The sequence below is a fragment of the Botryllus schlosseri genome, chromosome 10, assembly GCF_051294905.1.
Source record: "Botryllus schlosseri isolate E-star chromosome 10, Bs_hap1, whole genome shotgun sequence".
In the NCBI taxonomy this organism is placed as follows: Eukaryota; Metazoa; Chordata; class Ascidiacea; order Stolidobranchia; family Styelidae; genus Botryllus; species Botryllus schlosseri.
The window spans coordinates 11,624,554-11,643,461 of NC_137245.1; the positions used below are offsets into that span (position 1 = coordinate 11,624,554).

Consider the following 18,908-nt stretch of genomic DNA (forward strand, 5'->3'; position numbering starts at 1 on the left):
CCTAGGCTATAGGAAATTGATATTTACTAAACTGTCTTCGATCGCTGGTACATGGGAACAGTGTGTTGGCCCTACGAACGGGGATGCCCTGGGCGAGACTTACCGGGGTGTGCAAGGATTGACTACATCAAAACCAAGTAATTCTACCGCATGCAGAGACGTGATGATTATCGGGATACGGGACTTTTCTAACAAATGCAGAGATTTGATGATGATTGACTCATCTGTACGGAATATATTCTTGCTTGGCACACGGATTTCCATGTTTATTCGTTATTATACTTGAAAAAAGCGCATTATCCTAATTGGGGGGGGGGGCGGGCGACCGCCCACCCAAAAAGCCACCACTGCCTGGGAATTTGCACATAACTGTACCCGAATCAAGGTCACGGGGTGAATAGAAGATTTTAAAATTTTTTGTTATTTATTTTTATATGAGAAATAGAAACTTTCTTCTCCTGTAGCAATGCGGCTACTGGTTGGAATTGAACCAAATTTGGTGTGTAGGCTTCAATTAGGCTGGCTTGCACAATCGCATCTGCAATAGGCATAGTACGAACGACATCATCGCTGGCGTAACCATAGTCTCGGGCCTGGCATGCGTTGGCCCCTATCTCTTGGTGGCTTGGAAACAGTACGCCGCTGAGATTAGTATGATCAGCGATTGTGATTAATGAGTGACATTCCGGAAACATGTTCGTGCGTGCAAGCGTAATTGATTTCCGCTGATACTAAATTCGAAAAAAAATCGAAACCACCTCGTTTTATTTAAAACATCCCCCTTATTTTTCGGCTGGCTACGGGCCTGATCATGTGAATTTCTCATGGAGGAATTAGAGCGAGCTATCATGTCGGCCTCAATTCCGGTATCAGCTACTCGCCCTTCCAGTAGTGGACACCTAAGCAGAAGAATGGGCAAAAAGGAAGCGCTTCTTACTATATTCAGCCTTGCTTACTATAATTCAGCCCATTTTGTGGAAGCAGAAAGAGCATTTGATACGTGTGGACTCTTTGTTACAAAACTCCCGTCCCGGCTACAGGATGCCACTACTGATGCGGTGTGCTTTTTAAGGAGGGAGCTGCAATTACACTATGTAATGATTTTGCGATCTATTTTTCATGCAGACCTCGTGAAATCGATTATATCACTTAGGATTCACTATCCGGTTAGCTTTAATTCCAAATATACGGATATATCCGTTATCCGGGTAGTGAAAATTATTGATATCCGAACTAACCCTACTTTCTACATCCGGCATGCAGTCAGAGTTCAAAGAACTTGTTAACAACTTTGATCGGCCACAGATGGCAGATTGACTTCAACAGCTATTGAAGTGCATTAGGTCAGGTAAATATCTACATTTTAAATACGATGTATTCCTTGTATAGACTGATCAATTCGCGATTAATGTATCGATTCAGCAATGATTTTCACATATGACACCCGTCAGTAGTAGTTACTGACCCTGGCTCAATGGTTCGCCAGGTCAAGAAACAGTGTTCTAAGTAACGCCAACCATTCTCATATACACCAATTATGATGGTTAACAGCTTTACAACTCATGCTTGGGAAAACCGCAGTATCCTAACCACAACAGTTCATTTGAATAAAATACAGAAGTAGGAAGTGTTCCACCACCGGAACCACTGTTTATTTCGATGTAAAAAAAACGACGCCCGAAAAACTAGTGCCTGGCAGCACAACGGCTCCACGAGAAAGGCCTCCAAACTAACAACACCAAGAGGTCGACACACGTCATGCAATTGCGGGTAGGTCAAATGAAGATTTATGACAAAAACTATAGTAACAGGCGCTTAACAGTTCAATTCCAAAGGCAGAACGAGCCTAACAAAAATGTACAGAATCGCTGCCGAGTCACGGCAACGACTACTCGTTGGCAGTGGCTAAACTCGATGTTGAGCTCTTCGAATTGCGGTACTAGTCCGGCACATTCATTGTTGCTTGCACTCCTGAGCACCGTCTTTCGCGGCCGGGTCCTTCTAAAAAGAATAATCATCGATGCGCTACCGTAGACGTAAATTTGTTACCGAAGCTGTAGTGTACTCACCGATGGGTCGTAATCGTCGTCAGATTCCGATCCAGAACCGCCGAGACGCTGTAAAGAATAAAACTGGTGTTTAGAAACGGTTGTTGTTTAGGCATCCATGGTGCTTTGACTACAATGGCCATTTATATCAGGCAGATATTCCTTATTTCGATTCCTGATCTGCTGACTTGTGGCATGGCCCACTTTCGCTCTAGGCTTTTTCAAGATTTGATGACAGTATTGATGAACAAAATCAAAGTATAGAAGCGCTCAAAGCTGTCAACGTTGCTATTATAAGTAGAAGTAACTGAATGAAAGGTACTCGAGCGGTTACAAAAACTTCGGAAACTGCAAGATATATCTTCGCGACTAACGCTAAATGCCTAATAACGGTGCAAATTGCAGGGTTGTAACCAACTAACCAAGTCACAAGGTTCCGAGTCATGAGTCAAGTCTAGTCATTTCCAATGAACCACCGAGTCAAGTCCAAGTCAGTTAGTAGAGGGTCGAGTCGTGTCATAGTGTTCTGACTCGAGTCCAAGTCATTATGTTCAGTTTTGAGTTCAATCCGGTTCAACCCACTTTTTTCAACTCTGCTCTAGTGATATAGAACGACTCGCATTCATAATTTAGTATTTTTCCTCACTTTACACAGTTTTTGGCCCTATTCTGCCAACACCAGTACTGATAGACGAAATACTAATAATGTGGTAACTTTACTATTCTCCGAAAATACATTGAAATGCCCGTCTTGGCCGTCCTAGTCTTGAGTCATTTTACGAGTTACCAAAAAATCACGACTCGTGTCGAGTCATTACAACCTCAAATTGGTTCATAAGGGTTTTTTCGAACTTCGAACGGCCGTCACAAAAATTTCACTCACAAGTGACGCAAGCATACCCCCAAACTACTCTCTACGTAAAAATCCAAAACGTAAGCAAGTTTCGCACTTTGCAGTAATTTTAGCGTTACTTCCTCCCGAGCAGGAACGTAGACTACTCAATCAGAAGCGCAGCCAGCCAAGAGAAAATGAGAGAGAGGTAAAACAAGAGGGAATAGGAGGGATATTTTGAAAACAGACATTGTTCTAAATTATGATGGATTAATTGGGTTAAAATCTATGTAACAATGCATCAAGTATCACATAATCTTACTTGTGTTGACATCTCTGTACGTACGAACACATGTCAGTTGTAGTTTATTAAAATATAGATTCAGATGGATGCAGTACCGACGTGTTAATAATGACTCACTCACAAAGCGGGGGAAGTGAATCACAAATTTCGATGAGCTATTGATGACTGAATGCACAGGCATAATCTAGTATGACGAATGGTTAATTATAAAGATTTACGAAGTCCACAACGATGGCGTGAAGAAACAATATGAACACTACACGAATGCATTCACAATAAGGGATAAGCAGATAACTCTCTGTACTTGACCCCCCTGCGAGTTCTCACCTCGTCGACATCCTCGTCTTCCTCTTCCTCCTCATCGTAGTCGTACTGCATCTGGGCGTCGCCGGTGAAATACAGCACCGCCCTCGGCACGATCCTCTCGCGGATCAGATGTCCGATTTCGAAATCGCTCGCCAACAGCTGTTCCGTGTCAGAGTCCTGCGAGAAGAGAAAAAAAAAACGATGTTGGCGTGTTCGGAAATCGACGAGTGTCACATTGAAAAGATATTTAATCTGCACCTAAACTAACTGTTCGGTCATGACGTGCCTGTTTCATGCAAAGCCTAAGAAGAGTTTAAACAGAATTTGACTGTACAATTTGGTGCCATATAGCCAGAGGCGAACACTGATGGAGGTCCACTACTTTTTCAGAGCAATCAAGTAGGCTTTACCTATTTATAGTACTCGGGGTTGTAACCAAGTCACAAGACCTTCTCAATTTTGTAGTTTAGACTCGAGTTGTTTTCAATTCACCAACGAGTCAAGTCAGTTAGTAGAGAGTCGAGCCCAAGTCATCATGTTGACAGTTCAGATCAATCCACCTTTCTCAACTCTGTTCGAATGATGTAGAATGGCTCGCATTCATGATATAGTAATGTTCTTCAGTCTTGACACTTTCTGGCCCTATTTTTCAATTACCAGGACTGATAGACGAAATGCCAATAATGTGGCAACTTTACTATTCTTCAAGTTACAATAAAATGTCCGTCATGGCCGTCCTAGTCTCGAGTCATACACGACTTGATTAGAGTCATGGACAATGACTCGATTACAAGTTGAGTCAATGCACAAATTGACTCGAGTGGTTACGATAGTAGACTACTTCCACCTCTGCTCAACAGTTCCGAGTCTTCCAGGCGAGACTAGGCCCAGGTTACTAAACTACTACCCAACAGTCGCAATCAAGCCAGTGGTTTAATCGGGGCTTTGCCTTGCAGAAACTTCGATACAATGTCATACAGCACCTCCAACATAAAAATACAGTAGCAAATTTCTTGTTCCAACTAGAACCTACGTTCTGTGCTAACGACTCGCATAATTCGTCGGTGTCGTCAGTTTTAGATATTTGAAATTATACCGGCTCGCAAGCTAGAAAGTTTCACAACCGGAAGTAAACTTAGTGATAGCGACACACTCACCACGTCTGCGTCTTCCTCTTCTGGAACTGAAAGAAATGGTAAGGGGTAAGTTTCGGTCGATGTGAAACCGTTGAAGTTGGCGCATTAGCAAAGGGCGATAGCAGATCGGGCCAGATTTACCAAGAAATGGCAAAGTCAAGATGATGAAACCATTAGAGCAGTGGCTCCCAACCTTTTTGCACTGTGGCCCTCTTTGGAATTTTAGAAAACTCAAATGGTCCCCTATTTTCATCAGCCTTTTGAAAAAAATGAAGACACATTATTTTATTCGAAAAAATAATTTTTACAGTAACCGGTCGCAAGACTAATAACAAAATGATATAAAAACAACACACATTAAACATGATACCGTAGTACAAATACAATAACTCCGCTTCCACTGGTTGGAATTGAACCAAATTTGGTGAACATCGTTTCTATAGACAAATTAACACTTTCATGGGGTGAACAGAAAGTTTTCAAATTTTTTGTTATTCATTTTTATATAATAAATAGAAACTTTCTTCTCCTGTAGCAATGCGGCTACTGGCTGGAATTGAACCAAATTTGGTGTGTAGGCTTAAATTAGGTAACCTAACAATTTTATCAAGTAGCGAGTACGATTTGAGAAAATAGGTCATTTTTGAAGAGCCCTAATGTAGGTATGTAGTTTTACAGTTGAAGCTTCAACACTGTACTTTCACGTGCCTCTTAAAACTTGTCCATCGACACTGGGCGCCAACAACCCCTGGTCAACGCCAAGCGGTCTACTCACCGTCGGGAGGATCGAAGAAGTTGAAAAAAGAATCGTTGGCCACTTGCTTGACGACGGTACGAACCGTGCCGCGGCCCTTGTGCTTCTGCTTCTTTTTGACCGTCTTCATCGTTACGTTCTTGCCTTTTTTCCAGGTAATGTCACACCTGAACAGAAACGGCGGACGCTGACTCGTACATTCGGCTTCCAGTAGTATGACACGTTAACACGTCATAAAAGTATAAACGCTGACCACATTAAAGATAACTTTTTGACAATACCAAGTCCGTTGCCTTTTGAGAAATGATGCGATTTGGTCAATACTTCACAGTCAAGTTGCTTCCATCAACGTGCTAAACTTTGTGACACATATTTTGGACGATGTGATGCGACCGTCCATGGCGGAAAGCTAATAACGGGACTTGAAAATACCAGGCCTCATTACTCTACCTGAATCATTCGATTCAGATTCGAGCACTCAAATTACTGCGTCCTGTCCTAGTTAGCGTAACTAACGTGGCCCATAAGACACAGTTCCTCGACAATATCGGCCGACAACCGCCGAAAATTCATTCTCAGTCTTGCCCGCGCCGAGAAAGTGCCGCAGTGAAAAAATACATGTCAGAAGAGTTGAGAAGTGACGCCATGCCACTTGGACTCTACAGAGATCGATTACTGGGCAGGCAACTTCTGTAAAAATCTTTTAGCTGCAGTTCGTATAAGGTTGCTGATGAAATTTTACGCTAGGACCCGTCAAATCCTGCCAGCGAATCAGCGTAGCTTCAAAGAACTCACTCACCCGCTGCAGGCGATTATTTCCGGCGCGTCAAACGAAAACGGGTCCTTCTCGTCGGGCTCGTTTCGCATTACGTAGCTTTTTTGCAACACGGTCTCTTCGAAATATTCGTTGGGCTCGAACACAAATTCGAGTGTGAATTCCTGCGAAAAAAATCACACCATGTAAATTCGAGGAGGTTATCCAAAAATGAATTGAGATGGAGATGATTTATGCGATGACCATATAGCGGCATAGCAGACTTGGACAACTACAAAATTTTCAGCTTCTACAAATTAAATTATAATTACAGTTACAGCAACAAACTTTTTCCAAATCGGAGTAGCATTAGAATTATAGCTACACAGTTATTTCCAAAAATTAAATTAGAATTACTGAATTCGCAAAATCTCGGACTTTGAGTCAAGCGCCATTAATATCAAATCAGAATTCATTTTGCAGATATCCTGTAGCATTTACAGGAAAACTAGAAATTATATAGGAATTAAAATTAGAGCATGGAAACATTTCACAAATTAGATTTGGAATTATAATCGCAGCAAAGGAACATTCCAAAAAATAATTAGTTAGACAACTGAAATTATCTAGCATAATAGTGTGCGGCACTTGATAATGTAGCTTGACGTTAGAGTTTGGGTTGACATCGGGGACATTTGCTCTCACATGCTCAAATGTGGGGCACAGATCCTTGCAAGCGTTGAGATAAGAACTGTAACCATACGGTACAATCTGGAAACATATGGAACGACTCACGACCCGAGGTGTTAAGGGGCACTGCACTCTAAAAATGATGTGGTCTCAAATTGAAGGGCGAAACGAAAGAAAAATTTTGGCCGCAGCCGTTTTCTTCACCAACGCCACCGTAACGGAGCTGTAATGTATTGAAACTTCCACAGATGCATCACGCAGAGACCGAACTTTATGTAGTTGTCAGCCGATGTTATGAAGGCAATAGAATACACTAGGCCCGATTTTGACATTAATCTCCTGACTGGACATCTTCCGTTGAGCGCGGTATCTAAACCACATTGGCTTGTACGACATATTTCCTTCATAACATCGGCTGATAACGATATAAAGTTCGATCTCTGCATGACTGCTGGAGCGTGATGCATCTGTGGAAATTTCAATAGATTACAGCTCCATTACGGTGGCGTTCAGAAGAAAACGACTGCAGCCAAAATTTTTCTTCCGTTTTGCCCTTCAATTTGAGACCACATCATTTTTAGAGTGCAGTGCCCCTTTAATAGCCATTGGGTAGCCACGACACGAGTTATAAACATCCAATACCATTAATGGATTTCCTAAACTGGAATCGGATTTGTGCAGGGCTCGCCTACAACGGAGATCGATAAATTTTTGCCAAGGTCATTCAAACTTTCCAATCCCCCGTTTTAAAAACATCCTTATCAAGCACGGTACAACCAAAAATTGGTGCCTCACCATCGGGTCCGTGGTCGCAGAAAATATGACGCGAATATCCTTGAGGCACTTCAAAATAGGTTCGTCGTGATCTTGAACCATGTCTTGCAATACGTCCGTGCTCTTAAAAATGGTCAACCAAAAGTCCGGGATGCCCTTCACGTCTGAAACAACGATAAAAAATGTGTCAAACACCCTAAGCCACTGCATAGCGAGACAAAAATACCATGACCCAGCTTCGGCCGAAACACATTCCCATCTGATGACAGGGCGCCCATCAGATGGAATGCCCGCATTCATAAATTAATCAAGCGGAGCTCTGTGACGCACGCATTGTAAATTCTTTGTCTATTGCGATAGTAATCGCCGGGTGGTTCGCAACCTTTTTAAACTCGCGGATATTGTTCCGTCGCCACCTCTATATTTGGTAGGTAGATTATTACTAAATAAAGGTAAGCACCGTCGACCAGACCTACTCATAATGTCGACACCTTTGCTATCCAGGAAAAGCTCTGTGACATAGCCCATAGGTTTTAAACCTTTGGAATCGAGCATTGTGCAACACTAGACACATACCACATGTCCACAGATTTGGGCATTTCCACGGAAAAGACACCACCGATTTATAAACCTCACCTCGCAACATAAAACCAAACCTGCTACAACACACGCAGCATACCTGCCGCAGTTGTAAAATTGATCATACGTTGAAAGGAAATGCCAGTAGTATCAAGCCTATGAGTGGGTAGGTGAAGTTGTGCTTATTAAAGCGATAAGCATCAGGAAGTTGAACATAATACTGCACAACGCCGGTGACACGCTAAATGCAAACTCATCGCACTGCCATTAATGCATCTCACCTTCATCTTCTGTTGACGTCTGTTCCTTCTCCGCTTCTGTACTCTGCGAACAAATCATTTTATTGGAAAACAGACACATACATCTGACTTACGGTCCATCTAGCACAGGGGTGAGCACACTACAGCCCGCATGCGGCCCATAAGAAACATATTAAAATATTAATAAATTGCGTAAGCCAACTAAAAATCTAATTACTGCAGGGACTCGATCAAACTTTTTCTCATTATATTTCACCACAATAATTATGTTATATTTTTACTATATAGTCAATGTTTATTTCATTGCTGGCACGATAACCCGACCACAAGACCCACGCCTTTCACTTTCATTTTGACAGGTTTCACTTCAACTGGTAAACATCACAAAGTCAAAACAGGGACGTCTACTGAATCACGAGTGCAATTTTACATTGGCCACTGCAGTAAATTTATTACTCTTAGTGTTCCTCAAAGTCTAATTACTGCAGGGAGTCAATCAAACTTTCTTATTATATTTTACCACATTAATTATATGTTATCTTATATTCTTACTATATAGTCTATTTTTATTTCATTGCTGGCGCGATAACCCGACACCAAGACCCATGCATTTCACTTTCCCTTTCATTTTCACTTCAACTGGTAAACATCACAGAAAGTCAAAACGGCAACAACTTTCGAATCACGAATGTAATGTTACATTGGCTACTGCAGCAAGTTTATTACTTTCAGTGCTGTACTTAAAAAAAAAGATTCGCGGTGCGCTAGATACATCTGTTCTCTGTATGTGCCGTGTCTAGTATCTGAGTGAAACTCTTCTATCAAAAATGATTTCAAACTTGTTGAAACAAAGACTTCTGGTTATCAATACTTCACAGAATGTTATCCACGAAAATACAAAGATTGACCAAACGGTGTTAAAATTTACATGCTAACGCACGGTCAGAAGAGGTTTCAAGGCTCCGATGGTGGTAAAAAAGCAGGCCCGTCGAAACAATAATTCCGGGGTATGAACTAATTTACAGTTGCAACTCGCAAGGGCCGTACAATCATTCCACCCACCACTAGCAACAACACCAGTGATGTCAACTATTGCTCAAGTGACAAAAAATATCTTCACGACAGTTGAAGAACTTTCAGAATCCCACTTTTTATTTTCAGACGATCATAATTAGTTGGGGTTTAGTAGACAGTGCCACGAATGTCTAATCACAGGAATCGTCATTTCTGCGGAGAATTATGAGGACATTAAAGTCTTAGCATCGAAGGGGGTCATCAAGTTGTCTCAGACCTTTCCAGTCTATGTCTAACGATCAACACAACAACCCAAATCCAACTGTCACTTCACTTCCACACAAGCGCCAATTCACAACAGATCCTGTTTGTCACATCACAAACCTCTTCTTTTGTCTCGCATTTATTGGTGTTGTCTTTTTTTTCATCGTCATCATCATCGTCCTCGTCATCACTGACCCATTCGCACTCCGATTCCGTGGGTTCAATCGCGCCGTTGATAATATCTCGTCTCTAAAATAGCAATTCGTGTCAGTCGCCCACACAACAAGCATCAGGAGTGTTGAAATTAGACAAGAGTTGGATCGAATTGAATTAGCTCTAGTGCAGGGGTCACCAACCTTTTTGCAACCGAGGGCTACTTTTGCGTAATGATTGAAGCGGAGGGCTACTATTTACTCCCGCCGTTTACCCGTATTACACTGAATTTCCGCTTTGATATTCATAGCACTGGGCAGGACTAGACATCATGTTATCTGTTTCTATAGCAGTCAGTGGGAAGCCTGGCATTGTATGATATCAACTAGTGCGCTGTACTCTGGTATTTAACTTGACACTGCAATTCTGAGTGAGTGTTCCAGATGTGCAATAATTAGCGTGTTTTGTGTTTGTTTTTGATGAAGTTCATGTCCGAAAAGGCTGATTCACAACGATAAGTTGAACCATAGACGCTTGCAACCTTCATAGCTGCTGCGCATACACCACTGTACTTTTTCGTATCAACAATGCACCAAACGTTGCTGCACAGTGAGGTGGGGGTCATTCTGCTGTGTTACAATTTCAATCTCACACTGTTCAGTATCCAGAAATGACAAGACTTCATTATACCGGACAGCAGCAACGATTACGGAAAGTTAGAAACATGGTATATTAAACTGCGTTGAGTGTAACAGAAACAAGCTGTGCCAAAAGATGCAATACGTAATGGGTATACAGATACTGAAAATATGCTAGTACTTCACGGATATCTGAGTCCGAATAGTAATATTGTTTACTACTGTGGCATTGTCCTGGTCGTCGAGCTATCGTAACGGAACCCCCCACCATTTCAAGAAGACCGTGGGGCATTCCGTCATTTGTCCTGTATAGGCAATGCGCCGTATCTTGAATTTATGGTGATTCTATCACATATCTATATATTACTAATTGTAATAGAAGATATTTTTAAGTGTTTATATATGTAAGTTACATGTTAGTGTGTTTTAAACAAGAATAGCTGAATCGATCGATCTATATATTTAAAAGCTCATTGGTAATAATCTGACGAATATTGGTAAATGCTGCTATTCCACCTATTTTTAGAATGGGCTCGCGGGCTACTCATCTAGTCCTCGCGGGCTACCTGGTGCCCGCGGGCACCGGGTTGGTGACCCCTGCTCTAGTGTAATCAGGCGCGTATCCAGAGCGCGAAAAAGGGGGGGGTTTTTGAGTGAAATCACCTATTATGACGTCATAATTACGATCACTCGTCTACACGCCAAGGCGAATATTTACGATGTATTATAGTTCAATAATTAAAAGAGATTTGCGGTGAGTGGGAGATGTACGAATTCGATACAGACAATGCCTGAAATTTCGTGTTTTTACGTTATGATTGAACGAAATTCGTAAATGCTCACATTTAGTCATGAGCCGACTAACGCCGCCGGTCTCCAAGCGCCTAGTTCCGACCAGAGATGCACGATTTTGTTAGGTTTTGACTATATTATGCGCACAGCCGGTAGTATCGCAGCGGACGAACAAGAGCGGAATAGTGCGGTAGCATACACGAGGGCGATCGCGATCGCCACAGAGAGGTGTGGAGTGTACAGCTGAACACGAATGTGTGCATTTCGATGGCTTTACTAGCCGCACGGTTGAGCGTGTAGTACGCGCGAAGATAATTAGCCCTTAATTGCAGGCACGCAAGTCGCTCTATTAATACAGAGTACACACTGGGATAATAACTTGAGCGACAGAGGACCTTGTCAGCCGATATCATTACGTTAACTTTACTAATAGGCCTACTCAATTCTCCCGTTCAGCGGCAACATAGGCCTGTATTTGGACGACAGCAAGCCACCTAACAATCGAGAACGTGGATTGCTAGGCTTGTATTTTGAAATGTGAATGTCAATCGTAGGGCATTTCTCGCGGATAATCGCGAAGACAATGTGGATTTGAGAACAGCATTGTCGTACCGGTGCCGCCGTGTCTGCGTCTCGCTGATCAATCAACATGCCGTGCAATTCTTAATTAGGATTTCAAGGCGAGCAGGTGTAGCGAATTCGCGGGCGATGTTCATTGCCGACAACTTTGTCTTTGCAATTACGTATCGGCGGTATCGCGTCGGCCAATTAGATTAGATTTTCCTAAAATGCGTCTCTCGTTTTAGCAAGGCGAGAGAGAAATCGAGGGAAGAAAGTTGTGAACGTCAGCATCTGCCACAGCTGAAATGTAGCTGAACAAGCGCAGAATTCGTATGGAATTAGCGAATTATAACGACCTATTTTATCCTTTCGACTAATTCGGCGCATAATTCCAATATTTTGTAGGGGTTTTAGTCCCCTTAAATAACATTAAGACGCCATATTCGCCTTCTCATACGTAAAAATGAATATGTTGAACTGATAAATTAGCAAATATTAGAGGCTATATTTAACATGAATTTTTAGGAGTTTGAAAAGGGGGGGGTTCCGACCCCCTAAAACCCCCCCCTGGATACGCCACTGAGTGTAATGGTTCTTAATTGGGGTTCACACGAACCCCAATGGTTCGATGAGACAGTCTCGGTGGAAGGTCAACACACGCACCCGCAGCAGAAGTCATACTAAATTAGAGATGGCATGGTTATCTGGCTGGTGTATTTTGATAAAAGTCAGCATGTCCCTAGATTTATTAGAACACGCGCATCACGCTCGGTGAAAAGCTTGGTGGGCCATGAATTCTGCGATTGGCAAACACTAGTTGGATAATCCAGCCTGTGTGAAAAATTATCGAGACAGATTTCGCTTCGTCGGAAGGGGCCGTTCGCACTTTCATTTGCGTGCCTTGGAGTCGACTTTTATCAAAATACACCACCCAAAGCTGTGTCAATAAAGAGTTCGTGTACGATCTAAAAATAGTGCATTGAACATTCTAGTATTCAACATTTAATGCTGGTGACATCATATTTTGTGATACGATTGTTCACATACAATGTTTCTTTTGAATTCTCTACTAGTTGCTGACGAGTGTCAGCCAAAAATATCCGGGTTCATTTCACTATGAATATACTATTCAATTGTATTCTACAGTAATGTATTACATGTGGACTATGATGGATTTTAGTTCGTGTGACTAGGCGGAAATTTGGGGATCGGCGACTGCTTGCTGATTAGAGTTCGCCAGGGTTAGTAGAGGTTAAGAATCACAGCTCTGAACATATCTGCAGTTTTGGGGGAATTTTTGGAGGGTTCACAATGGTGTGCAAACAGTTTTAAAGATACCGGCATCTTGATCGTACATTTTTTTCTCCCAGCTCAGATTCTGTGACACAAATCAACACCTTACGACAGACTCTAGTTGTTCGGGATAACAACTATAAGTACACCGATTTCGCACAACAGTAGCAAAGATAAAATTGGTAGCAGCCCGAGTTTAGAAACTTTCTAAAGTTGGGACCCATGAGCATTTGCTTGTCCTGAACCCTTGCCGTGACAATGAACTAGTGGAAACAAGTCTAGGGAATCACAGTGCGGAATACATGATCAATTCGTGTGTAATGCCTAAACCAGATTAGAATAGCAACACAAACGGTAATGGCTGACTCGATGCTCTAAAACTCAAATCAATCAATCCAATGTCAACACTGCCTACTATATATCACCTTGTCAGGGTAATCCAGAAACAATTACTAAATACAATTGAAGATGAATTTTGCAATTTCAAGCCCTGATTAGAAGCAAATCCACCAGCTCTTTGACGTAATTCTGTTGCGTTTGCCACACCAAAAATCATAAATAATGCATCTCAAAGTGAGAGGCTGCAATCAAATCTGAATAGAAAATCTGGCCGTGGCAGTAAGATGTAATGACTGATGTGTAAGAATGTAAGATACACCATTTTTGCTGTCAACGTCACACTTCCCTGGTCGCAAGTGCCTCAATCGTAGAAACAAAAATTTTCATTCGAGTTTTTAATGTATGGTCCACGACCATTGGTCATTACTGGATTTGGGCATGGAACTGAATTCGAAGCAGGATATGAAAATGCTAAATCCACCCATCTCCAATGTAGATACACAGCTCCGAAGAGTTTGAGCTCTCCAAAGCTCATAACTTCAATATACAGTTGAATAACATATTCATATTGAAATAAACCCGAATATTTTCGGTTCACACTCGTCAGCAACAAGTGGAGAATGGGAAAGAACATTGTAAATCAACAATCGTAACACAAAATATGGCATAACCGGTAATAAAATAAGGATATTCAAGTACTTACTCGCTCATAAATAGGTTTGTACAATTCCATATACTTCCTTTCGAGAAGATGTACTTCCGCAAAAAATTTAGCTTCCATTCCTAACGATTTCACTTGTAGATTCTTCAAGGCATTCACCCTCCTTTTCACTGCGGGCGGCAAGCTGGAATTGAGGCACAAATGAAAGAATGCACTTTTCAAGGTTAGAGATTCGCACTTTCAGGAGTCAAAGTTGAGGCTACAATCAGGCGCGTAGCCAGCCGAAAAATAAGGGAGGGGTTTGAAATAAAAGAGGGGGGGTTCGATTTTTTTCTTTAGTAACGTAGCATTGATTCATTAGGGTTAAGTACATGCGATGCGTAAATAACGATTACGCAACATCCCCGTGTTCGCGATTATAGGCGTATGATAAGCTTGTCGACGAGTCCGGAAGTGCCGTTAATTAGCGACTCCCTGATCTGTCGTGAACAATGAAATACGCACGCGTCGAACATTTGAATACGCGCGCGCTAATCAACGCGTTGAATAATTAAATTCGCGCACGTCCAACAATTAAATACGCCCGCTCATCAATGCGTCTTGCGTCTTACGTAGCATCGAGATTTGCGCAAGTAAAAATGTACGAGTCTTTATCCGTGCTATAATGACGCCGATTTCAGGTGGTTCAAACCTTACCTCTTTTATAACTCAAGCCTACAGGACTATAACTGAAGACTAGTGGAAATCAATTACGCATGTGCACACGCGTCGAACATGATTGCGGACATTCGATGTCATTCGGTTACGAGATGTCACTCTTTAATCACAATCGCTAATCAGCATATACTTAATAGCATTTTATCCAAGCCATCGAGAAATAGGAGCCAAAGCTTGGTATGCCCAAGAAGCGGTAGTTAGGCTAGCGATATCTTTAGTACTAGGTCTATTGCAGATGCGATTGTGTAGGCCAGCGAAGATATCGTGTAGGCCAGCGAAGATATCGTGCACTCCAAGCCAATGCAGATGTGATTGTGAAGGCCAGTGACGATATCGTGAGCACAGGGCCTATTGCAGATGTGATTATTCAAGCCAGCGGAATTAGGCTTGTTGGAGACGCGGTAAATCAGGCTAGTAATGATTGCCGAATGCGCGACAATGAATGACCTGATTTCGCAATCATCTCAGCGGGAGATCGTGTCCGTTACATTGTGCAGTGCAATGCGCACGGACGGCTAATTAGCAACACGCCTTTCGTTAATTGGCCGCGCGCAATACTGATAATACTTATTGAATTGCAACCGAGTCTTAGCGTCAGAGCGGTCATTTAAATAGGGCGAGGTTTCTCGTTAAAGGAGGGGGTTTCGCGTTTCTAAAGGAGTGGGTTTCGACCCCCGAAACCCCCCCTCTGGCTACGCGCCTGGCTACAATTTTGTTCAGCAATTTTTTCCAATTCTCAGTTCCATTTCCATGCCACAACAAAGATTTTTCGGGAAGGTGGCATATATTAGGTGTGTATGTGTTTTAGACTCACCTTTCAATATATCCCGACGATTGCCCAACCATGTCTTCAATGCGATTTTGCAACGCGGCAAGTACTTGTGGGTTTTGCATCATCTGTGCAGTAATTTGGCTGGCTGCAAACAATACAACACAGGTACACACACACACTGACCAAAATTGCCCATCACAAGAACGTTAACATAGATATACCTAGGCATATTTTCATTCCATAAGGTTTGTACTCTCCAATCTATCCTTCGCAAGGTCAACAACAGTGGATTGGTTATAAATAAGACGAAGAATATATCTACAATCAGTGTCTGAACAGATCCTTAGCATCTTATCTTCATCTCATAAATAAATTTACGGACCAGTTCAGGCTACTTTAGAAATTATCACTACAAAGCCTCGAGATGGAAGAAGAGGGATTGACTACCCCAGTGGTTATATGGTCATGGCCCACCCCTAAATTTGGTAATCTGATCACTAGGGCAAGTTTTTGTTGCACTAAAAACCTGAGAAAGTTGCATTTATTTTTTAAATTTCAACAAAAGTTGCATTTTGACCACATTTTGCTCGGTTGGCTAAAATAAAAGGTCAATTTTCCGGCTCAGCTCCCGAAATACCCGTAAAAGTGTTACTTCGGTGCTGATTTACGGTGTTTCGGTCGAATTTGGCCGTGTATCTCACCAAAATCGAAAATACTTTCATGAAAAATAGAGAAAGTTGCAAAAAGTTGCACTATAAGATTCCTTCATACAGCTTAAAATAGCATTCTACATATCTTACGAGTATTTAGGAAGCTGTAAAACAAAGTTGCAAAAACTTGCCCTACTGATCACCAAAAAATAGGTCACCACCCTGACCAAGATTTAGTTATGGCCTATTTCAAAGCTGATTTCTAGGGCAAGTTTTTGTTGGACTAAAATCGCGAGATAGCTGCACTTAATTTTGACAAAAGTTGAGTTGCATTTATAATTTTTGTTGAATTAGTACTAGTAGTAGGGTATGACTATGAGATACTCGAAAGGTTCCATTGTATAACCTAGTCTCTGCAGAGCTGTCAAATTTGTTACTTTGTCATTTCACAGACATTCTGGCCAGACCACCAAAGATTACATACTCAGCAAGAAAATTACGCAACGCGGGAATAATTTCCCCCAAAAAAGTCAAACAGCATATCGATAACCCCCTTCCCCTAACACAAGTCAAATAACACACCACAAGCCCTCTAGGTGTGCAAACTTGACCCAAGGCATTGCAGAAAAACTCACTCTTGGCTACTTTAACAAAATCAAGAGCCTGAATAAGGAGACCCAGTGAAAATGAGAAACTATCTTAAATTTAAAGGACAGAATTAACAAAGCGATCTATTAAAATATTGTTCGGACACGGTTATGCTTGGCAGGGGGAGTTGAGCTTTTTGCTTGCAAGCCATTGTATCATAGATAACATAGTGAGATGCAGCTAACTCATCATATAGCTCCTTGTTATGCTAATCAGAGAGAATAGAACCATACTAGAAATAGTTTAAAGCATGTTTTTAAATAACTCCTTTACATTCTGACGCAACATTCGATACAAGTCGGAGTAAAAATTGGTATGAAAAAGAGAGAAAAATTGCAAAAACTTGCACTATAAAATCCCTCCAAACAGCTTAAAACATCACAGTAAATAGATTCCGAGTACCTCGGAAGCTGTAAAAAAGTTGCAAAAACTTGCCCTACTGACTACTGAAAAATCCCAGTATTGCTGGTCAAGTCAGGAGCAATAGTCGAAACTCTGTGATTGGTTAACAATATATTTTACGCTTTGCTTAATGTCTCAGATTCAATTTAGAGATTTAAAAAGAAAAAACAAAAATGTGACGAGGGCGTGGGATGAAGGACTTGATGCCAATTTCAACCAGAACAGAAATTTGACAACTCTAGTTACCACTTCAAAACGCGGAATCAGTTAACCATTTTAAATTTCTCCATGCAGGATAGTACACTAGGTGAGTGAAGGATAATAGAGCACGACAAATCAATCTGTCGCTCTCGAATATACACAGCAAGAGCTCCTCCAAGTAAAAACTAAGTCACTGAATCATCATCATCATTAAATCAAAGGCATCAACTTTCACACTTGATTTCACGAGTAACAGCCTCGTCTTACCAGATGGTGTCATGTCAGCTTTAGCTTCATTAACACCATCGGTTTCTCCACTTTTCTCGGGCACGGGACCCACAGCTTTCGTATCATCTGCAACGGGAGCAGCCGCGTCTCCAGCAGACATAATCAATTGGCTGGGCAAGGATAATGAAAAATCTAAACTGAAGAATATGTAGATCGGTGAAAGCCAGAGTGGAATTGGCGGCAACGTCACGCAGAACTTTCTGTTTAATTACTTAATTATTCTATGCAGAAAAGCTCTCATCACGCAGGATTCATTTCAAAAAATGAACCGTGATTTTATAGGGGGGTGAAAGCAAATTCTACATAGGCATAAAGCTTCATACAACACTTAGCGATAGCCGTGCAGCTAGCAACCAGAGCATCTACAAAACAACGTTACTATTGTGCACCTACTACAGGTATATAATGTTTCAATATGAACATCTTCATCAACAAATGATGTTAGTAATGTAACATTCTCAGTTATGTCTAATATTAGCGACTCGTAATTCACACCGGGAAGCAGTCTACTATTATATAATGCGATTATGTGCTGACAGACCATACTTGGGTAGGCTGCCATTTCACAAGTGGCATTTCTTGTGGTCGCAGGCAGCGTAGAGATATATATATATATTTGTTCAAGAATTCCATGAACACTCTGGGGAATCGCATTCAAATAGCCATCTGCTCTACTCAGATTAGGCTAACTCGTAAATCATGTCGACACAACAGCAATAATGACACAGCATAGATTAGGAACCAGCATTCCAACAGCCATCAAGGTGTATTTTAAAATTGTTCACATTGGAGTTTGGATTAGATTTCTTGCTTTGTCACACCAAGATGAGGACATGCTTGCTGGTCTGTGCACTGCATAGGCTATACATGACAAATCCAATATACCCTGGACGTTCTATCGCTACGCTATGTCGCCAGTATAGTAGGATCAAAACCATACTATAGGAGCAGTGTCTACGACGGTAATGCATTTTCTTTTAAGCATCGAAATATGGATATGCATTCAAATTCTTTTTTTTTTTAAATGTTCTTTTTAAAATAAATATCAGCAAATATCATTTTTTCGATATCTGTCATT

General features: G+C 41.5%; 1 protein-coding gene across 2 annotated transcripts; it reads right to left on the reverse strand.

Annotated features, from left to right (window-relative positions):
• Positions 1-1,621: 1,621 nt before the first annotated feature.
• On the reverse strand, positions 1,622-17,969 carry LOC145448499 (nucleosome assembly protein 1-like 1). Of its 2 annotated transcripts, none has more exons than XM_080326895.1 (12): positions 17,810-17,969; positions 15,684-15,786; positions 14,195-14,336; positions 9,836-9,964; positions 8,459-8,501; positions 7,620-7,762; positions 6,180-6,319; positions 5,402-5,547; positions 4,648-4,673; positions 3,512-3,667; positions 2,070-2,117; positions 1,622-1,998 (listed from the first exon to the last, which is right to left on the reverse strand). In XM_080326895.1, exons 1-12 carry the CDS (start codon positions 17,928-17,930, stop codon positions 1,954-1,956), a joined length of 1,242 nt encoding a protein of 413 aa, XP_080183021.1. In that variant the 5' UTR covers positions 17,931-17,969; the 3' UTR covers positions 1,622-1,953. The 2 variants fall into 2 exon arrangements, with proteins under 2 accessions (XP_080183021.1, XP_080183020.1); XM_080326894.1 differs by having other exon boundaries at positions 1,622-2,001.
• Positions 17,970-18,908: the final 939 nt, after the last annotated feature.